Source organism: Polistes fuscatus, unplaced genomic scaffold, assembly GCF_010416935.1.
Source record: "Polistes fuscatus isolate 324 unplaced genomic scaffold, CU_Pfus_HIC Scaffold9, whole genome shotgun sequence".
In the NCBI taxonomy this organism is placed as follows: domain Eukaryota; kingdom Metazoa; phylum Arthropoda; class Insecta; order Hymenoptera; family Vespidae; genus Polistes; species Polistes fuscatus.
Window position 1 is genome coordinate 3,156,127 of NW_025113173.1, and position 24,067 is coordinate 3,180,193.

General features: G+C 29.5%; 1 protein-coding gene across 5 annotated transcripts; it reads left to right on the plus strand.

The window, feature by feature from the left end:
* The first annotated feature begins 8,903 nt into the window (after positions 1-8,903).
* Positions 8,904-22,917, plus strand: LOC122525563 (long-chain-fatty-acid--CoA ligase 3). Of its 5 annotated transcripts, none has more exons than XM_043648442.1 (9): positions 8,904-9,482; positions 16,643-16,743; positions 19,327-19,681; positions 19,898-20,266; positions 20,479-20,874; positions 20,968-21,280; positions 21,392-21,655; positions 21,743-22,018; positions 22,095-22,917. In XM_043648442.1, the coding sequence occupies exons 2-9, from the start codon at positions 16,724-16,726 to the stop codon at positions 22,247-22,249; spliced, it is 2,148 nt and encodes a 715-aa protein (XP_043504377.1). In that variant the 5' UTR covers positions 8,904-9,482; positions 16,643-16,723; the 3' UTR covers positions 22,250-22,917. The 5 variants fall into 5 exon arrangements, with proteins under 5 accessions (XP_043504377.1, XP_043504378.1, XP_043504380.1 ...); XM_043648443.1 differs by having other exon boundaries at positions 8,904-9,380; XM_043648445.1 differs by lacking the exon at positions 8,904-9,482 and adding an exon at positions 10,270-10,465.
* The last annotated feature ends 1,150 nt before the right edge of the window (positions 22,918-24,067 follow it).

Here is a 24,067-nt window from a genome sequence, read left to right on the forward strand (position 1 = left end):
GCTATATGTCAATTGTTTTTAAAATATCTGCAACGAGTTTTCTTTTCTATACGATTGTGTTTTTCTGTGCGGTTTTTAGTGTATAACCTCTTTATTTTATTCCTTATTTTTTAAATATTATAAAGGAACGTGTACACCTAATAGGAAAATAAAATTATTTTAGATTTATAAAATGAATGAATTTTGTGTGTGTTTTTCTGTGCAATGTGATAAAGTTTTTAGTGTATATTGTCTTTATTCTACACGTTATTTTTTAAATATTAACAACGAACGTTTTACAAGTATACAAAAACTCATAAATTTTTTCTTTATATTATACCATGCTATATTACTTTATATTTCTTTTTAGGTTTCCAAACATTGGTAGAATACAGCATGAATACATATACTCATTGTCAGTCTAATTGTGTTTACTTTTCTATCTAAATAATAATTGTGTTTACTTTTTTATATTGATATCAGCTGTGGTAAGTTTATCTCTTTTCTTTTATAACATAAAGAAGAGTAATATAAAAAGTATCTGCAGGGAAAAGAGTGAGACAGAGACATCTTATACAAATATCATCACACAAATATATATGATTGCTTGATACTTTACTAATACAATCCTATGATTTTCAGATTTGCAAGTATTTGAAGATTTGGAAAAGCACAGTATCTATTAGACTTCCTTATCGTTTTATGTATCAAGTACATACATAAAAGAAGAGTTTACAAGATTTTAAAATGAATCCTGGCAATTTTTTTGGTATTTAAACGAGCAAACACCTCAGCTTTCTTCTATCATAACAGTAAACTTCAATAATTCTCATTTTCCATTAGTATAATGTTTATTAATTGTTTTAATATATTTGTTGTATAATTGTTTAGAGAAATGTTTTTTCTTTTTTCATTTCCATATACGTGTACATAACGTATACATTAACAATTATTTTAATGCACCAATGCATTTTTCTTATATTGCAGCTAAATTTTACCCTTCAAGTCATCACTGCGCAGGAGCATTAAAATAATTACACAAAAATTAAAAGAATACTAAAATAAGAACGTTACAATCTTAAATATTATGTATTAGATGTATGACACCCTTTATACACATGCGTAACGTTAGGAAAGTCAGATAAACAACGTTTAATAAAAGTACTTTCATAGAGGACAAGAGCTCATTTCAACGGTGGATTTCGAAGGGGACGGTACATAGATCGTATATTCCTAGCTTTTAGACAACAATAGACATTCCTATCGATTATTTAACAATTATTTTAATATTCTAATGCAATCTCTTTATATTTCAGATTGTTTAAACACATATGTACTGATTTAAACATTACATACTTATTAACATACTTTGAATATAAAATAATTTTAATGTGATATTTTTCTGGATAAAAATTTTATTATCCAAAGTCATCATTGCGCAAGGACGTTAAAACAAATGTATATTAGTTTAAACAATTTCATAAAAATGGAAGGAATGTTTAAATCAGAACGTTGCCATGTGATTAAGTTTTTAGTGTATATTGTCTTTATTTTACTCGTTTTTTTTTTAAATATTAACAAGGAACGTATACATTTAACAGAAAAATAAATTAGATAACAATAATTATTAATTGGATTAATAATTAGATAATTATAATTAATAATAAAATAGATATTTAATTATTGTAATAAATAAATTATGTATGTTTTTCTGTTCTGTGTGATAAGGTTTATAGTGCATATTGTCTTTATTCTTTTCGTTATTTTTTAAATATTAACAAGATACGTGTACCTTAAATAGTAAAATAGAATAAATTTTTATTTATTTAATAAATAAATTATCATATCAAGCTTGACTAGAGTGGTCATGAAGAAAGGCGAGTTACGTATGTGTGACGGGGCAAGCTTGTGTGCGTGAAATACATTTCTATATGGTAATTGAGAATTTCTGATTGGTCACTTATTCTGAAATAATTATCAGCCAATCAGGGCTCTTTGCTGATCATTCTTCTTTCTTTTCGCGACGTCGGTGCTGGAGATCGGACGGATGCTACGTCGTCCCGTTAATCTCAGGTAATTAAAAAATATTTTCTAATGTAAATAATTTTCCTATATACTAATCGATTCTTCTAGCAAATGACTTTCAAATGATATAATCGAAAGATTACGATAATGTCGAGGATAAAGAATATTTGCGTAGAAAAAAATTCCATGTACATTGGTATGCATTTTTCTACGCAATCATATATCTTGTTTTACGGTATCATTTCTATAGATATCGACTTATAATGTTCAATTTTGATTGTTTGGATTAATAAAGTATATATTTCGACAATTGTTATGTTCCTATATCCTATTTTTATCTATTCGATATTTTTCTATAATAGATGGAAAAAATGGAAAATCTCAAGTAGCCATTGCTCGCAGCGGATGTCGCTACTTTCGTTTCTTTGCAGAGCTACTACACAGAGCGGCGTCCACCATTTTCTATACCTGTCAACTGTGTATGTTCCAGCGTACTGCGTCATTTCGTTTAACTCAGGTAATTGAAAAGTATTTTACACCTTCCTATCATATATCAAACGATAGCTACACACAAGATTTTCATACGTGAGTGTTTTCAAAACGAAATATTGAAAATTTCGATAGATATTTGTGAGAATATAACATCGATATATCTCGGCGTCCCGCCAAATCTCACCAATGTTACTTAACAATATTTCTCCTAATTTCCAGCTTTTTTCATGGTATCGATACTTACTACCATCTCTAATGATGCTCTAATTAATTATTTTTCATAATTATGTATTCAAAGATCGTATTTCGTATTAAATTCGATTCCTGTCACATACACATACATACAGGCATTTATGCATAAGTATAGGTAGCTCGTACACATACACTCATAAATTTGATTTTCTTTATGTTATACTAATGTGTAATCTTTTTTTTCCTTTTTTAGGTACCGAGCATTAGGAGAGTCCAGCAGGAATACATATACTCAGTCTAACAATTGTGTTTACTCTTTTTTATCTTCATATTCATCGAAGTAAGCGTTATTCTTTTTTTTAAATCATACAGAAATGTATACAAAGAGTGAGAACGAAAGTGAGAGACAGAGAGAGAGAGAGAGAGAGAGAGAGAGAATAAGAAAACAAAATATTCTATCTACAGGCAATAACGAATATTACGTATATTCCAGGAATTTCTCGAGGTGAAAAGAGAAGAAAGACAGCCGAAATAAAACGAAAACAAACGAAAACGGTCGAACGACAGACGCAAGGACAAAGAGTAACGTGCTCATTCCCCTTCCGTCCTTCAACGAGTTAAGATCTAACGAACGTGACGCGTATTAAACTATTTAATAATTTTATTTTTAACGTTATCTAATTAAAACATTCGACAACTGCTGATTAGACAACTTTTTATATCTAACAATGATTCTTTATGATAGAATATTCTTTAAAGTGTGCCATGCCTTCAGGAATGATTTATAGGGAATATTGTACTATAATATAATCTTTAGTATGTTTCAGCTTCTCAGATTTTTTCTTTTATTTTATTTTATTCGTCGTCATCCTAAGGGTAGGATACCCATCCTGCAGTCATCAATGAAGACTAAAAGTAAGTACATTTTTCTATCAAAAATGTCTATAATAACTTTAATGGTTTTTTATTACGACGATGATATTAATTGTTCTTTTTTTTTCTGTTTCAGAACATCATTGCAATCGAGCGCGTAGGCAATGAAGTACTCGTGTGTTGCATCGATAAAATAAAAAATAAAAGAATCGGAAAGAGTAGAATCAGTGTTGATCGTCGCATGTTAAAGTTTCGTTTGCTCGGTTAAGAAACTCCATACGTTTCTTTCATTCGGTTTAAACGTGTGCTCATCGTCATCCTAAGGGTAGGATACCCATCGTGCATTCATCACTGAAGAATAAACGTAAGTCACTTTTATTTTAAACACTTTCTCAATAATTATAATAATTTTTTCTTACAACAATGATATTCATAATTTTGTTTTTATTTCTGTTTCAGATCATCATGGGAATATTGAAATGCTGGAAGTGTTTGTGAATTGTGTTTGTGAAGTGTTGCAAGTGTTCGTGCATTGCAATCGTGCGCGAAGCAATATACGGGAGTGTTGTATCGCTTGAATAAAATTAAAATCACGGATTAGAAGCACGTTCGTTCGTTTTCATTTCAATTCCGTCGCGTTCGCGAACAATTTTTGAAATATATATTGAATTAACTGCGACCAAGGCAGTAATTGCATTAGAGTTTGTTCGAGTAAAGTTGTATTTTTATCTTTAAACAGTCGCACAGACTGTTCGCGTATTAGAGCCAGTGCATCAATGAAGATCTTTTTACTTGCATTGACTGTGTGCAAAGCAGTCTTTGGAAGCAGTTGTAAAATCAGTGACCGGGCGCATAATAAATTAAAATCAAACGCGAATTAGAATCAGTGTTGTTCGCCGTATAATAAAATTTCGGTTTCGCGATAAGAAACTCATCTATAGTTTCTTATTTTCGTTTATACCGCGTTTTTAGATTCACGCGAGGTGCATCGCCAAGGTGCAATTGAATTTCATCCCATTGGATTGCATTGTAAGTATCTATTTTTATTTACATTTTATTCGATTTTATTTTAATATGATTTGGATTATATTGCAGATAACTTATCATTTTGTTCTATTTTATTTTGCAGATATGACGACGGACTTTCTACCTTGTCAAAGATGTGGGATGAATTCTTCGATGGATCATTGATGGATCTTCGGTGGATCTTCGATGGATCTTCGGTGGATCTCCTTCAATACTAAATCGAGGAACTCTTCGATCGTCAGACTATAATACTTGCTTCGAAGTAGGAGTGTTTTGGAGCCATCGTAGAACTTCTTACGCAGTGAGTCAAAAAATTTAAAGTCCCTCCGGTGCTCAATCATGTCGAGGATGAAAGGTCCTTATCGGCACGAGTTACTGGTTGTAATTATTCCAATAAATTATTGACGAGCACATGAGTAATTCCTTTCTAAGAATTACTCATGAAAATTGTATATTGTATTGTATATTGTATTGTAAATTTTATATTAGTTCAGGATAGGTTTTCTTGTCTCACCGGTTAAATTCATTTAATTAATAATGCAATTAATAAATGCACTTTCTTTTTTATTACGTGTTTTGTTCGTGGTTAGTAGTGGTGAAATCGAGCATTTATTTACTCGTTTTCGTCCAGAAAAGCATGTAATAAATGTCTTACATGCATTGCTCCGTACTTAGTTTATCTAATCGCGATTAATTTTAACATATCGATACTTCGATATTATAAATAAATGAGCAAGAAGACAAACTCATTCGCGACGGATAGATTCTAGCAATTAAGTGGTGGCTCAAAGCCCAGTTCTTTTATTAGAACAGCCAACTTAATGAAAGGAGTCGTCCGAGGTTTTTTTTATATATTAATTAAAAGATATTAAAAGTTATATTAAAATATATTAAAAGTTTTTATTTATCAAATAAATTGTAGAGTCCTTAGCCGTTTAGATAAATTTCTATAAAAATGTATTTATGTCTTATGTATATATGTGTTTTTAATCATATTTTTTAGATCAGGATTTTCAGCTTCTAATATACTAATCTCCCGTTTCTCCCCCCTATACTTTCTGCGTTCTCATCTATACGTGTGCCCAGGTGCTACTCGTATGGGTGAGAAACGGTTAGTATAGGTTTAGTTTTAAGTTTTTCCCCCCCATTTGGCGTCTGTCATTGCGCTAGTGATTGCACGGTGTACATTGCACATGTGTGTGCGTATTAGGTAGAGTGTTTTGTACATCGTTTCGCGATAGTTTTTAATTAATATGTACATCATTTAGTACTGAGAGCACTACTTCTATATATCACGTGTGATATGAAAAATACGCGTGTCTGTATTTTTATATTTATAATAAATATTTCTAATTTTCTTTTTGATAATCGTTTTGCATAGTAGAGTTACTGCATTTATTTGCATAAACTTTGATATACTCGTATATCACTAGTATGCATATATACTAGTGTATACTTGTATTTTTGTTTTAGACTTTTATGCAATAATCATTAGCCTTGGCAGCCGATTACAGCAATTGGTACGTACTCCCATAAGTTTAGAAAACGTGGTTGAACTAGGGTGTCGGAGGTGCCCCGGGGCATGCTCTCTAGTTTAGGCTTTTGCACCCTGGTGGTATGTGAGAGAATCGTGGAGTGAGTGGGTGGGTATGTATATATGTTTGCTCTTTTAAAATATGGGTAATTAACAGGCAGGTAGCATACTTAGGTGTGAATGTTTATTTAATTTGTAAGTAGGTAGAGACCGGAGAAGTCGCGCGATTGTAATTTCCACTCAGGAGTGGACAAATTTCTTCTCCGGATATTATACAAAGTTTCAGCAATCCTTAGATTCATTTATCTCATTTAAATATTTCTTTATTTTTTCCATATATTGCTGATGCTCTGTACCGCGAGATATAAATTAGTATCGACCGATTCAAAAGTCTTTGCGTTTTCTTAAAAATTAATTTTTTTCGAAAAAGTGAAGATAGCTGAATACGTTGGATACTTGCTTAATATTAAGTATATTAACGCTTTGCTCTTTAGTAATTCCTACTGAATACTTCATTTGTTGTATATGTATAGTAAATACAAACTAGAGTAAAGATAAAAGATAAAAATGGTCGAATAAAAAAGTAAGACCATAAGATTTATGACAAAGTTCCTGCTTTTGTTTGATATTATTTAATTTTTTAAATGCAAAGTGTTAATAATAGGCTCATCGATTAGATCAAATATCTGTTGAGGCATTCGAGTAAATGTAACAGTACGATTTGTGGATTTCTTTAGGGTGCGATTGTTTAGGAAATGCATTGTAAAATGCGCTTAGAAAAAGCCTCACAGCAGCGTTTAGGGCATGAAGAAAGAAGAGGCATTTTGCCGAAGAGGCCCCCACTTAAATGTGGCTGAAGAGGGCAACTACTATTGAGGCTATTGAGTTATTTTCAAAAGTTCAACAGCAAGTTCGAACTTTTCGAAAATAGCTCTTTAGTCTATTTTTATATTTTATTATATTACATTCTTGCTCGTCATTAATTTGTAGTTGTAATTGGAGATGATGGACCATTCCATCTCCTTAGGACACCAAATTCGTGTCTATATCGTCAGAAAGATGCATATGTGTTAGTTAGAGTCAAAAATATTAAAATTTTCGTAGTATTAAATTTTGAAGCTTAAATAACGTTTGGAAAATATTACAGTTATTTTTTTTTCTTGTTTCGTCTTTAAAATTTTTCATTTTTATCGTATTTTATTAAATTTGCAATTTTTCTTTCCTATATAATGCAGTTTAAAAGTATTGCATAATAATTAATAGATATGATTTTTTTTTAGTAACTTAATATTCGTGCTTTTCCTCTTTTTCTTTTTTTATATATTTTATGTAAATGTAAAATCACTCGTTTAAATCTAATTTCATTGCAACGGTAAATAGAGATTTGATAAAAATAAATAAAGAATTCAGTTGAGAGAAAAGTGCATCTGCCAATTGGACGATTTTTATGTCAGGCTATTGTATCGCTTGATTGTATGATTAATATAGTTTTCTTTTTGTTACAGGTGATCATCGTTGTATTTATCATCTACTCGTTTTGACTTTCTTCTACTTTTTAAAATATATATGTATAAAAAAGGCATTTCTGAAGGCACACACGCATTTAGACACTAAAAATTAAATATAATTATTATAAATTTTCTTACAATATAATTACATACTATATATACTATCAAAGAATATTGTATTCTTTTTTAGTATTGTACCGTCATCGCGCAAAGTTGTCCACTAGTGGTCCCAGTAGTAACTAAAATGAAACCAGGTAGATAAAGAAGGGGACTTGTGTGCTTCTTTTTACTTCCGTATTCTTTGCTGGTAAATTGAAATAAATGTTTTTCTTTCAGTCACTTAGGTATTATTAATGATGAAATTTTACACTTTCATAGAATTTGAATATTTTTACTTTTTAATTGGATCGGTACGTGTCTTTATTTCTTTTCTTTTTTCTTTTATAAAGAATAAAAGTTAATTTCTAATAAATTGTATTACGCGAAGGAATGGTGCATCGAGTTAGTATCGTTCGTGGCGATATTATTTCGAAGAGGTGGCTTCCTCTCTCGGTGAAATAAACGATGAATTATCGATCGCATGCACCGATGTGACGTCATCAAGGATCACGCCACATTTTCATCCATTGAAACGAGACTCGTGATTGGTCTATACGTAGCTGAACTATCTATATCTATATCAAGAATAGTCTGAATCGTGTCTCATTTTGCGAATTGCATGCTTTAATGAGTTTGGTTCCTAGTATGTTGCATTTATGCATAAAAGATTATTTTTCTTGTTTATATTACTTTCTATGCAATCTAGATAAAATAATGTTTAATAATGTAATATAAAATTCATATCCATGCGTTTAATCATCTATGAATATTTAATACTCGATCGGAAAATTTAAAAAACGCGTTTACCATAAATAAATATAATCTGAATTTAAAAGAATAAACAATAATAATCATAAGATTTATATTTTTTAAATATTTGAAATGAGATACAAAATGCAATTGGTATTCATATACTATTGTTTTTTATCTTTTGAAAATATTTAACAGTATTTAGATTTTTAAAATAACGTACTGAAATTGATAGGAAATATTTAGGTAGATATGTATATTTTTGTTAAAGTTTTCATTGAAATATTTACATTTTAATTAAATTAATATCTACTATTAGAAAAAACAATTGTTTTTTAACTTAAAGAAACAGATAGGTGGTTCACGTGCTAAGAGTTTGTCAAGAATTCTGTTAGATGTCGGCACTGCGTTTCACCTCATCGATCCCGTTAGTTTAAGATTGTCAAGCGGCAAGATGGCTGTGTCGAGTCAGAGTGCATCTAATATGTCCCTTGTTATTTCCCGGTGGAATTAGTAGCGTCTAACGTGTAACACATAACAAAACGTAGATCTACAGCGTTTCCATTGAATATCCAGTTTTCTCAGGAAAAATAAGTTCGCGTTGTCGTCGATGATATATTAAAATATTCAATTTTAATTGTATGGGCGAAAAAATTTGGCAGAGTTAAAAAGAAAATTATGGCAATCGAGAAAAATTTATTTGAACGTTGAGCCATTACGAAATTTATCTCTTATATTTTGGAAAAACGAAGTATATATATCCAGGAACGAAAAGTTATAAAATCTAAAGAAGGTTAATTTAGCGAAGAAAGTGTAACAGTGTTAGTGATACGTAATAGGGGAAAGAAGAGAAGCACGTGGTATCACTTGAGTGCTTCGTGTAATAAAAACGGTATCCAGTGGTAATTATTTATATAATACGACAAATAAAAAAAATTTAAAAATCATAAAGAAGAAGAAAGAAAGAGGATAGTAAAGGACTTCGTCCGAAGATCCTTTTTTTGGTAGGCTAAGCGAAAAAAAGACAATAACAAATATTACATGTCTACTTAACAATTTTTATTTATCACCGAAATTAAACATCAATTTAAATTCATCGCTATCTATTCGGCGCTCCGACTAAGTCATACACGATTCTTAAAATAACTTTATCAATCTTACGTAAGAAGAATTAGATAAAAAAGATAAAAAGAACACGAGAAAAAGGAAAGAGAGAGACGTGTAAACTAAAAAAATTTAACCGTTGGAACCTACGTCGGTCAGCAATGTTAACCGAAACAGTTAACTGCAAATAGTTGGGTGGTTCGAGAAGAGAATTCAGGCCTTCTTGAATTAGCATGTTTATTTTTGTTATATAAGCTTGACTCTTCTTCTTGCTCCACGTGTGTATACTTTATTACAAGGACTACATTTATTTCAAGTTACAATCACGGCAATATTCTTTCTTTCACAATCGATATTGGTGATCGACGTGGGTTAGCGATTAAAGATTAAACATTTACATAAGGAAGGTAAATAATTCAACGTAAAGTCAAGAAAAAGGAATATATTTTTATATTAAATTGACGAATTGTTACGAAATACGACGGAACATATGTTTTACGCATCATACATACATATATATAAATGCACACACACACACATAATATACATACATACATAGATACATGTTTTACCGGCTTCAGTCGTGTACCATTCGGTGCATACTACCTCCGCCATCTTTCGCTCCTTCCCCTCTCTCCCACTACCACCTACCTCTACCACCTCCACACAATCTTTTCCTCGGTTCTACGGCGCCTACCATCATCTGCCTGCTTCGTCGTCATCGTCGTCGTCGTCGGCACGGATGGTTGCGCTCGCGCGCACACCTACACTCACATTATTCTTGACCCTTGAATTGTGAACAGTGATAATTTTCTTCTTGCACTTGTGGTTGGGGGAAAAAGAGTTAGTCAATTGGAATCGACGATCTCGATTGGTGGATGTGGTGCTGAAAATTTATACATTTTTTTATTGTAAAATATATATATATATATATATAGATAGATAGATATATATTTATACGTATATATATATATTTTGTTATTTCTGTCTCTTTCTTTCTAATTGAATTGTGCGTGGGTGGGTGTTTTATTTTACTTGGTAAGTTTACACGAATTTTTTTTATTTCTTTCTTTTTCTTTCTTCAGTTACAGTTATATATATATGCATTTCGTTACTCTTTGGGTGAAGAGTGCGCGCGTGGATAAAGCATTGTAAAGCTTTCCTCTCACGAATCAACGTATGCGCCGGCGCTATTTATCTAGCATAGGTATATATATATATATATATATATATGTTGTATATAAGAGTATGTTTAAGGATTATGCGAGGGAGGCGTCCGGCGTCCTTCGTTGCAGTCGCACCAAGTTGCACCTATAAGAGATACAAAAATGAAAAGAAGAATAGAATATATAGTTTTATTTTTTAAATAATTCTTATTAGAAAATATTATTTTATTTTCTTTAAATATTAAAAAAGAAAAAAGATATATATATATATATTTTTTATTTATTTATTTATTTACAGAGGTATCTTTATAAATATTTCTCCGTACTTTTCGATTAATTTTTAATTTTATATATGCGCGCGCATGTATTTATTAGTAGGAGAATCATATATGAACAAAATCGAATATATTTATTTTAAAACAATGTATATTCGCAAATAATAATTAAGTATACATTTTATCGATAATCGGCATTTGAGTTTGAAATATCGACGCTTTTTTGTGTGGTTATTCGTCACTGTTTCTAAGTAATGATATAGTTAAAAAATAAAAAGGAAAAACATTAAAAACGATTGCATTTGGTTTCCTGCCATTTCTTCGCGGCTATGATCAAGCCAATGAACGCCCTTCTTGTCACGTGGAGTATTTTATTCTCTCGTTGTTTGGTCTCACGCGATTCAATACGATCTCGATGAATAGTATCCTCCCTATTTCTTCTCTTCTTATCTCTTTTTAGATATACAACACATACACTCTTCCTTTTCTATTTTCATTCACCTGTCTTCTTTCTTGTGGTATTACTAACACGACTCCTCTTCGTTTTTTTTTTGGAAAAAAATCGGATCGCTGATCTTACGGAGAGAATTCGATTACTTCGAGCTTGAAAGATTGGAATAGAAGTTTAATTTTTGTATCTTGAGTCTTCAAGAAAATTGTAGTAGTATTACGCGATCAGGTATAATATAAATATCAAATTTAAAAAATGAATTATTCAGAAAAATAATACTTTAATTTATTTTTGAAGTTATACTTCTTTTAATTAATAAACGACACATATCTAAAAATAATCATAAAGTATTTATTAATTGGTAGGAATTTTTTTGGTATAAACCGATATTTTTGTATTTACATGTATTTCAAATTTTTTTTCCATTTGTTTCTTATCCAATATCGATCGATTTTGTATAATTACGTTCGTCATCGTACTCGGATGCGATCGGAAGTTTTGAAAAACGAGTTTCCTTTAGTTTATAATTTACTTACCTTTATTCATGACTTCTTCACATTGTGAAAGATTAAGTATAACAATGGGGATTTCTCATATTTCTCATCTGGTTTTGTATAATCACACGTTGTGTGGTCTGTAGTTTATATTCTCTTGTTGGGTGTATCTTTTGTACAAATTTACTCGGCGTAGCGAAGTTTGTAATCGATCGTTGACACGTCCTAGATTTAAAAGAGAGAAAGAGAAGGAGAGAGAAAAATCGGAGTACTTTTATTTTCTTAAATTCGAACGATCGATTGTTCTTCGAGTTCCTTTTATTGCAATAAGACATTGATATTTGTTACAGAAGCGATATTTAACCTATGAAACGTGAACGCTTAGTGTCGGTCAACAAACTGAACAAATACTTGTCGCGTTGGATCGTACCGGTTATGCTTGTTATTCTTTTCTTTTTTTTTATTATTCATGCAGTTCTTATTACAAACGATTAAAGTCATTCATATTTATGCATATATGTGCCACTAAATGTATTCATTATTTATTTATTATTCGAAATAAATATTGACACGATCTATGTATCGATAATATCAATTTTATAATCATTTAATGATATTTATTTCGTTACAGTTATACGATCCAATTTTTTTCTTAAAATTGTATCATTAATTAAAAGATTATTTTTAAAGATTGAAATAATAAAAAAGCACACGTCGCGACGGGTGTGTTGAATGAAAGAGATGATCACAAATTATCTTATTTCAGCCTAGAAAAATTGATACAAATATCGGAACGTATAAAAAAGAAATCGTTTCTAACTTAAATAGTACATTTATTCGTGAGGAGGATTAAATTATTTCCCCTCTCATCTCCACTCTTAGAAATATAATTATTCCATTTTCATTTATTTTTATGCATTTAAAAAAAAAAGAAAAAATTTAACGGAAGAGGGAGAGAGAAGAAATGTCGTAACATTTTGGGAACAGGTTTCTATTTGAAAGGGGAAGAAAAAAAAAAGTAGGAATAAATGGGATCAGTTAGTTGATCTCAGCTGGTATATTCTCATCATGATTCGCGTAGGAGGTTGTTCAATAACAGTGCGACGTAACGCGAAATCCTTCCCCTCATAGATCACGAACCGTCTACTCTCTTCCGGTATATATCGTACGCCCTTCCTCTCGCGTGACATTATTGATGACGTCTCTTTCTCTCTTTCATTATACTTTTTGTTTCTTTTTCCTATCGAATATAAAAACTGTCTTATTCATTTTATTTCCTCATTCGTGGAAAATTTTCAATCGTCTCGTTTTCCTATTAATCATTATTCTCAGATAAAGATTCTTATCTTTTCTATTTTTCATTGATTTACATTCGATTAATATTATTAATATTAATTGTATTTTTTGTACAAAAATAATATTTTATATATATATAATTTTTAATAAATATTATATATTATATAATAATAAAAATATATATAAAATAATAATAATATAATATAATATATATATATATATATATAAAATAATAATAATAATATAATATATATATAATATATAAAATAATAATAATAATATAATATATATATATAATATAAAATAATAATAATAATATAATATATATATATAATATAAAAATATATATATAAATATATAAAATAATAAAATATATATATATATATATTATTGATAATTTTAATGAATATATATTAACAATATTCATCACAATAAATAATAATCACATCATATATATTTATTTATCAATCATATCGTCAATAAATATCGACAGCTAGATTATCAACCCTTAATATTTGATTACCGACTGGTGTTACTTGTCATTGATATCAGTTTATGATTAGAAATAAATAATCCCATTTCTATCTTTGTTCAAATAAAATGATATACCTCTATCGAATATCTTTCGACTATATTTTATTTGAAGTATCGATATGTTTCTAGTATCAATTCGATCGATCGATTAATTAGATAGTTCAACAAATGAGTCCAACTACTTTGATACTCGGGATTAAACTTTAATCGTATTATTATCCGAAACTATTAGAATTGCGATATGTGATCCTCGTTCTTTGTACGAACAGCAAAGTTTCACCTTGATAAAACTCTCAATAATATATCGTAACACAGGGTCCGATGTTCAATGCCGTGAAACTCGTTATCTCTATTTCTCTCTCTCTTTTCCTTTCACTGCCTATATTTGTCTTTTTCTAGCTAGCATTAGTCTATCTGCGGTTATATCGTATACGTTTTTAGATTCATCGCTACACGACTAGTCGTCAGTCATACGGATTCTTGTAGAAAACGAGATAATCGATCTGTAACGTAAAGATAAATGTCTAAACTTTAAACGAACAAAATTTGTTTCGAAGGAAAGGAAAAAAAAAACAACGCGTTCTCGTTTAATTCTTTATTTTGAATTTTCTTAACGTTGCAATAATATTATTGCTTAAGTGTCGTGGATTATAAGCAGTTTTGTTTGAAAATGTGCTCGTCGAGTTTGAAGAAAAGGTACGGAAAATAAAATCAAATTAAAACGATTTTAAGTTTAACAATGAAATAATATAATCGATTGAAATTAACAAAAATGTGGTATCACGTGATCTTTTCTTTCTAATTTTTTAATTAAATACTGTTCAGTAGTGTCGCAACATTTATCATTAGTATTGTGGTTTTCGAGTAATTTAAAATATATGTGAAATATCCAATTTCTTTTTATCTTTTTCTTAAATTATATCTTACAATCGGAATATATAAATGGTACACATGTATAAGATCTAAATTTGATTCTATTTTTTCTTAATTACGAAGTTATTACGAGCAAGCACGTGATATTATAATCAACGAGTAATATGCATAGAGGAGAATATAATTTATAAACTGTATTCGCACGCACACACACACACACTCGTTAGTTCGTTCATTTCTAATCGTGATATATAATTTATAGTTTAATACTTTGTTAAGTTTGATTACGTCATCCAAGTTTCTTAATTTATGGAATGCATTTTCTCTATTTTATAGTTGAACAATTATCATTTAATGATTGTGATATTATAAAAAATTACAAAATCGTTTCGATAAGGTAATAGATTTGTTGTTGTTGTTGTTGTTGTTGTTCTTCTTCTTAACATTCAACGAACTATTTTAATGATTATTTCTATTTTTTTTCTTCTTTTCTTTTTTTAAGTATAAATGTAGAACGAATCTGTGACCAAGTGAGAAACAATTCGCTTTTCTCGCTGAACCTCTTGTCTATTTTCAAACGGTAAGAATCTCATGAAGATTCAACCATTCACTCTTTTCCTTCCTTCCTTTCCCCTTTCAACTCCACCACTTTCCTCCCTCCTCTACTCATCCCTTTTTCTGTCCTCTCAGCTTTCTTCTTCGATCGGAGAAATTAGGACGTCGACTTGTGTTTAGCAAGATTTAAAGTCCTTTCACTCGTCAGCATCTTCGAATAGTTTCTTCGATTTTCTATTTGAGAAAAAAAAAATGAAAGAATTTAATTAGAAATCGTTTTAACTGATATCAATTATATCGAACTGATTCTGTTATAACGAAAAATTGATTATTCGATCGATAGAGTGATTTATTTGAAGATACACACGCGTTAGAAACGAATGAATTAATTCGAACGAATTTTAATTTGTTGATTAATGCATTTTTATTTCTTACTTACAGTTTTTATTTTAACGAATAAATAATTTGCTTTACGAACTTTTGTTTTCATAGTTTTTAAGTATGCGCGTATACAATAATGTAATGTGTTAACTTTTTTTTCTCTCTTTTGTTTTTATTTTACCGTACGATTTAAAATTTTTAAACAAAAGTTTTTTTTATTCGTTCCGGTCATTAAAATTTTTCAGAGTGTTGACTTTTCGTAGAGACAGGAAAAAAAAATAGAAAAAAAAAAAATAAAATAAAAGGTAGACAAAGTTTCTTCCGGTTTGAATATCTTCTTGTAAATACACAAAATATGCATTATATATATATATATACATTTATGTATATACACTTCATATTATGCACGAGTCGATACGTTTTATTTCTACTTGAAAAAACATAATCGATAATAAATATAGATACAACACGGACCCTGTATCCTCTTCTTTTATCTCGCACACACACGTGAAAACATATATATATATATATATATAAATTTATAATTGATAGATTTTAAAGAAATAAACAACTTCTTCTGTCTCTTGATTAATCTCATGAGACAAAACAATCAAGGTCGCGAATTAATATTTTACGATCGAAGTCCAAACGGTAGATCAAAGATTCTTCTCTCTTTTTTTTCCTTTTCTTTTTTTAAATTAAAATGGAGCGCCGAAATAATAAATTAACTCTGTACAAAAAGAAACAAAACAAAACAAAAAACTCAAAAGAAAGACAAAATTAGCATTTAAAAACAGGTGTGAAAATTATTATTTGAATTCTCCTTCCTTCCCCAAACAAACTCCCCCCTTTTTTTTCTTTTTCTTTTTCTATTCATTCCCAAGGACTAACTAGATTACGTATTTTTTTCTTTTTTTAAGCTTCAACCAAACCTCATTTCTTTTTTCCGTTTAGTTTGTGCGTTATTTATTCCCCCGCTCGTGATTTCTATCTTCTTTTTTTTGTTTTTTTTTGTGAGAATGATTTTTCTTGCAGTGCCATTAATACGCATCAGCGAGAAATAAGAGAATACCTGAAGTTAATCGATCGGAAGTAAGCATAAACTGGGTCGCCACCATGATCGTGGAGGACAAACCGTGAGTTTGTAGAACAGTTTTCTCTCTCTTCTCTAAAAAAAAGAAAAAGAAAGAGAAGTAGTGGTAGAGATAGAGATAGAGATAGAGAAAGAGAGAGAGAGAGAGATAGAGAGAGAAAAAAAAAACCAATGTAGTAGATTCATTTACTATTATGCCTGTTGGATTATTTCGCTGCACGCATATTTGGAATGACCAAAGCTTTTTTTTTTCGATATACCCTTCTTTAGATGATCGATTATCGTTTAGGATTGAAGAATATTAAATTTTTTTGCCTGATACTTTATTTTTCTTCTTGATTATTATTTTTTTTGTTTTTTGTTTTTTGCTTTTTTGTATCTTCGTTTCTGTAAATCTTATATAACGCACATATTCGCTTTTGTTTTTTTTGTTTTTTTTTTTTATTACTTGCTTTTTTTTTAAATAATTATCAGTTGAAAAAACCAATCGATGTGTTTGATAATTATTATTATTAATGGTAGTAATATTAATTAGCACGAATTTTTGTTTAGAGCTTGCGTTTGCACGTACAGTCAGCTTTATTATTCACATATTATAACGTACATAATTTTTTTTGTTTTTTTTTCCTGTCCTACTTTATTTAACGAATTTATTAATTAGCATTTTGTGAGTGTTTAGTATACGCATACGTACTACTACATATGCATATAAGTTTGTAACATACTTCCGTGTACATATACATATGTATAAAACATAAATTAACGTATTTCGATAAGTATCGAGTGCTTCGTATTTTTTTTTCTTTTTTCTTTTTTTTTTTTTTGAGTTAAATTTTATTAACACGCACGCGCAACAAAAATTTCCCTACAAGCTTTTATTATTAGTAGCAGTAGTTTTTTCATTCAACTTTATGTTAACCGTTTTCATTTTTTCTTCTTTGCAATTTTTCCTTCTTATCGGAATATGCTAGAATATTCTGATAAGATAATCTTTTTCTTGTGATTTCATTTTAACATGGGTCAGTAACAACGCGATTTTTTCTTACATTTTTTGTCGTTTTAATATTCGTTTTATTTGAATATATCATAGTAAGATTAGTTTTTGTTATATTTTATTGTATATATATTTATAATTGTTCATATTATATGATGATATATGACAATACGATAAATTATATAAAAAGAAAAAAAATTTATTTACGTAAAATCGTTGATAAACCTCGTTTAAAGGTGAATTTTGCAACAAATGTGGTAAACGAGGGAATAGCAGAAAGATAAAGAGATAGTATTTATCAAGGCATATGAAAGACAACGTTCAAAGTCCACTGAGCTAATTTATGGTTTTGTCTGCGTTGGAAGTTTTATGCATGTATCTATTTTAAGTAACATATATTTACATGTATATATACAAATATATATGTTACCATTAAAATGTAACGCGTAGATTAGGTCCGATAGAGAACAACACATAATTAACAGAACATTTGTTTTTAAAGCACAAGAAAAATATGATCATTATTGTAGAAAAGTAAAGTAGACTTTAAAAAAACAAATTCCGAGTCCAATGTCATACTTTAACTAACTCGTCTCTCGTTAATTCATATTTTATATTTATTTTTTAAAACAACAATTAGATTTTGTTAATTAATTCTTTTTTTATTCTTACAAAATTTTATAACGAACAGGATCGTATAATTCTTTCATTAATATTCGAAGAAATTTTCTTAAAATAGATTCCCCGAGTTAATACATTATTTTACTTTATAATGTATGTAACGTTGAACAATTTTTAAATATATGTATGCACGTATATGTATATGTATGACTTAAAACATATACATATACGTGCATACATACATTCACCGCTCGATTTGCTATGTTTATTCTTACTCCCAAAGGAATCCGTTAGTCTGGATAAAAATAAACTTGAATATCGTCGACCCTTGAGTTGCAATAGTGTACTTATATATGTGTAGTACATGGAATCGGGTCGCTATTTACATGTATATACATATACATAGACACATACGCACATGCATATAGGTGCACAGATTGGCGTTTCGCCAAATTTTATAAAAGTTCTTCTTTATTTGTCCTATTTGAACTTTTTCCGAGTGTCTATTTTTTATTTCAATGATTAGTAGTATATACTAAGATGATTCATCTATTCTTTCATTTATAATAATCTATAATTATAACACATTGTATGATTTTTATCTTTATCTTCGCTATTATTATTATTATTATTAATAAAATAATAATATATTGCTTTATATTTATTTATTTATACTTTTTAGTACGCATATTATAATGCACGACTGAAAACGTAGCATGATGCATCATTGCAAATATCTGCTTATTATTATATTGATGTATATGAAATTTTGTTTGTTTTTTTAATAAATTTATTCTATCTTATCTTAAAACGTTAACTTTTAATACGTTCGTTCTATTAATAAATTTGCTTCAATATTTATTATCATTTAAGAATTATCTTAATAAAAGAAAAATAAACTTATTGATAAATTGTTGTAATGAATAAAAATAAAGACTTCGAACGTATTAAAAATATATTTCGTTGAAATAACATATGATTATTATTAAAAATTTGTTGAATGTTTTTCAGAGAAATGGAAAGCTTCTGGATCAGCACTGCGATCCACGCGATCAAAGCTTTATCGTACGTGTACGACCTGCTGACCTTTCCAGTTTATCTCATCCTTCAGCGGCCATGGGAAAAAAGGAAGGCCTCGAGAAGGATCAAAGCACGTCCCATCAGCAAAAGCGAAAATTCCATTACTTATAGAAGCGTTGATTCACCTGGTCCAATGCATGTCAGGCTCGAACGTGAAAAAGTTCAAACGCTTGAGGCTGTCTTGCTTTGGGTTAGTAAGACACACGGTGATAAAAAATGTCTTGGTACAAGACAAATACTTGCTGAAGAGGACGAGGTTCAACCCAATGGAAGAATCTTTAAAAAGGTCTGTTATTTCTTTTTATTTCTATTATTTTTTACTTGAAACAATTTAGTAGTTTATATAAAGTACTAAAGAGGAATTTATATTAACAATATATTTTAATATCTAAACACGACGTTTTTTGATTGAAACCAATTGTATCTTCCATGTTATTAATTATTTACATAAATTTATATTACAAGAAGTGTAATTAATGTTTTATTTTAATCTTGATTGCAGTATAAAATGGGTGATTATAAATGGAAATCGTACGTGGATGTTGAAAGATTGGCGGCTTCCTTTAGTCGAGGATTGGTCGAGACTGGTCTCAATGTACGTAAGAACATTGTAATTTTTGCTGAGACTAGGGCGGAATGGATGATAGCAGCCCACGCTTGTTTCAAACAAAATCTCACGGTGGTAACAATTTACGCGACGCTTGGAGACGATGCTATAGCTCATGGCATTAATGAGACTGAAGTTGACACAGTTATTACCAGCCATGAACTCTTACCAAAATTTAAACGACTTTTACAAATGGTACCTGAAGTTAAGAATATTATTTATATGGAGGATCAACTTAAACCAACCGAAACAAAAGGTTACAAGGTAATACGAGATGATATATTCTATAAATAAAAAAAACTATAACTATTTATTTTTATATTGTATATATACGTTTAATTTTATTCCAATTAAATTCCAATTAATTACTTCAAATATTTTATAATATACAAGGGTCTAATTCTTACCAATTCATATAAGTAAACTGACCAAAAATAATTAATTAAATTCTACATATTCATATTACTTTCTTTCAGGAAGGAGTACGACTGATACCATTCTCAGATATCATCAAAGCAGGCAACACGTCTAAAGTAGTATCAGTTTCACCAAAAGCGGAGGATACTGCTATTATAATGTATACGTCAGGTTCAACAGGTGTACCAAAAGGAGTCTTACTTTCTCACAGAAACATCATGGCAACTTTAAAAGCATTTTGCAATGCTGTTGAAATTAAATCGGACGATGTATTTCTTGGATTTCTACCACTCGCGCATGTCTTCGAACTTCTTGCTGAAAGTGTATGCTTACTTACTGGTGTACCTATTGGTTATAGTTCGCCTCTCACTATGATTGATTCGAGTAGTAAAATTCAACGAGGTTCCAAGGGTGACGCTTCTGTTCTTCATCCAACTTGTTTGACTGCAGTACCGGTAAAATATTTCATTTTTTCTTGTCTTTAAATACTTGAATATAGAATAAGGATTATTAGATTATTATAAAATAACAATTATTATTGATTTCAGCTTATCCTAGATAGGATATCCAAAGGTATTAATGAAAAAGTTAAAAAATCTGGACCCTTTAAACAAGCAATCTTTAATTTTGCTTATCATTATAAATTAAAATGGAATAAACGCGGATACAGTACTCCTCTGTTCGACAAATACATCTTTGGTGCAGCCAGGCAGATTCTTGGTGGTCGGGTGAGAGTTATTCTCTCTGGTGGTGCACCTTTAAGTCCTGACACTCACACTCAAGTCAAATTGTGTCTCTGTGTCATCGTTACTCAGGGATATGGTCTTACAGAAACTTGTTCTTGTGCTACTGTCATGGATAGTATGTGTTTTTATGTCTTTCATTGTGATACATTTTACAAAAAAATATATAAATGAATATTATTATATTATAAATTTTCTTATTATTTATTTTTTCATATCTTGTTTATAGCATACGATAGAAGTACTGGAAGAGTAGGAGCACCAACGACAGCTTGCGACATTCGTCTTGAAAACTGGGAAGAAGCTGGTTATAGAGTAACAAATTTACCAAATCCAAGGGGTGAGATCGTTATTGGAGGTGATAACGTCTCCTCTGGATATTATAAGTTACCTGAGAAAACAAAAGAGGATTTCTTCCAGGAGGATGGCAGACAATGGTTCAGAACTGGTGATATAGGTGAATTCCATCCTGATGGTTCCATAGAGATCATAGGTAATAATCAAAAATAACCTTCAATATCGCTTAACTTTTTTATTTATTATTTTCAAATGTTATATACATATTAATTATCGATTTTAGATCGCAAGAAAGATTTGGTTAAATTACAAATAGGTGAATATGTTTCATTGGGTAAAGTAGAAGCGGAGTTGAAAACTTGTCCAGTCGTAGAAAACATATGCGTTTATGGTGATCCGAGTAAATCTTACACGGTAGCACTGATAGTACCTAATCTTCATATACTCGAAGAGATTGCTGCTAATATTGGTGTTACCGGCAAGACTTTCGAAGAACTATGCAACGATTCGCAGGTGGAAAAGGCAGTACTTCAAGAGTTAGTTGAGCAAGCTAAGAAATGTAAGGATAATTCTTTTGAAATTGTACCATCCTATTTTATATAATCACTTCTCAACTTATTCTTTTTTTCTAACAGGTCAGTTACAAAAGTTTGAAATACCTGGCGCAGTTAAACTTTGTCCAGAACAATGGTCACCCGACATGGGCCTTGTAACAGCTGCCTTTAAACTTAAAAGAAAAGCTGTACAGGAACGTTATCAACATGAAATCAACAGAATGTATGCTTCGTGATGTAGAGCAAAAATGTGTGCGAAGTGTAAGAAGTAATTTGTATAAAACGAAAAGGAAAGATAAAAAGAAAGAAAAAAAGAAACAAACAAATAAACAAATAAACCAAATGTCTGAGGAAGGAAGGCCATCCTCGTCTGATGGAAAAGTAACTCGACAAAACTTTAGACACAATTTTTCTGATATCCATGGAATAATTTTTAACAAACAAGAACGAAAAAGTAAAAGTATAACACAGATTATTATTAACAAAGGAACGAATTTAAAAAGTCCTTGTACAATGAAAAGTTTAAAAAGCTTTGTAGCGTCTTTTGTTATTGTCTTCCGATAGAAAACAGGTTCGATTTATGTTTATCATCGTTTCTATATATGTATATATAAATATATGAAAGGGATTTAAAAAGACGTATCTCTCGATGAATATTGCTATTAAAATTTCACGCAAATTAATATGCAAGGACGATTCTATTGAGAATATATTTTTATTCAAATATGATAAATATAATCTTGATACAAACGGGTTAAATGAATTGAGAAGAAAGAGCCTAGTAAAATAAATAAATAAATAAATAAATAAATAATAATAGTAAAGTGTCGAGAGATATAAAGAGCCGAGATGGTGAAGGAGGGCTATAACAAAAAATAAAAAACAAAGTAAATAAAAAGAAAAAGAAAGAAACAAATGGTGCAGGACAAACCCGTCCTCTATTATTATTATTATTATTATTATTATTATTATTATTATTATAATTATAATTATAATAATTATTATTATTATAAATAGTAGGGAAGAAAGGATGTCGCTATGTAAAATTAATTCTTTATTTATGTTTTTATTTCTTTTCTTTTGTCGATAACAATAAGATCACACGATGACGATGATGATGATGTTGATGATGATGATGATGATGGTGATGATGATATTTAATATACCATTTAATTATAAATATATGTCTGAAGGATTTTATCTAAACAGTAGTTTTAACGTGCGGATCAATCGAAGATGAAAATTCTGCAAAAACGAACTGATCGCGTAAGTTCACGAATTTTACTGTGTACTTACTTGAAGTATTATAAGTAATAGCCGAGCTTAAGGATAAATGGAAGAGGGCTACTTTTGGAATGAATAAATAAATAAAATAAAATAAAATAAAATAAAATACAACCAAACAAAACCCAAAAAAATAAAATAAATAAATAAATTGTCATTTATTTCGATTAATATTGATATATATATATAGAAAAGAGAGAGAGAGAGAGAGAAACGAGGAAAAAAAAATGAATGACTTTTGTTAGGAAAAGATAAAAGATGTACATTATTAAATAAAACAATAAACAAATATATAAATATAAATAAAATTCGAAAGCATTTAAAGCGTCATCAGATTTATGAGCAAAACTTCTAAGATTTCTGTTAATTTCTTTTTTAAAATTTCGGACTTTCTTTCGGTAATATAATCGGGATTATTAATCTCTATCATTTTAATATGATTATAGTTATTCGTCTGATGACATATTTATATGTATATCACATCACAAAAAAAAAAAGAAAAAATACCCTGCCTACATTTTGCAACGTTGACATATAAAAATTTACTTGAATGATAAATTGCAATGATGAATGTCTTTGTAATATGAATACATATTTACATACACACAAAAGTAAATATATTTTTTGTTGGTCATTTTTTTTTGTTTTTTTTTTTTTTATATTTTTCTTATCACGTAAAGTATGTGTATGTATGTATGTATGTAAGTATGTGTGTTGGGATTGATGTGTGTTCTCTCTTATTTAATTTGTATGTATGTATGTATGTATGT

Excerpts from the sequence above, each read along its gene's own strand:
- LOC122525563 (XM_043648442.1), top strand. The coding sequence starts at position 16,724 with ATGATCGTGGAGGACAAACC. Across the intron at positions 20,875-20,967 it reads CTTGTTTGACTGCAGTACCG|CTTATCCTAGATAGGATATC; the intron begins GTAAAATATTTC and ends TATTGATTTCAG. Across the intron at positions 22,019-22,094 it reads AGTTGAGCAAGCTAAGAAAT|GTCAGTTACAAAAGTTTGAA; the intron begins GTAAGGATAATT and ends TTTTTCTAACAG.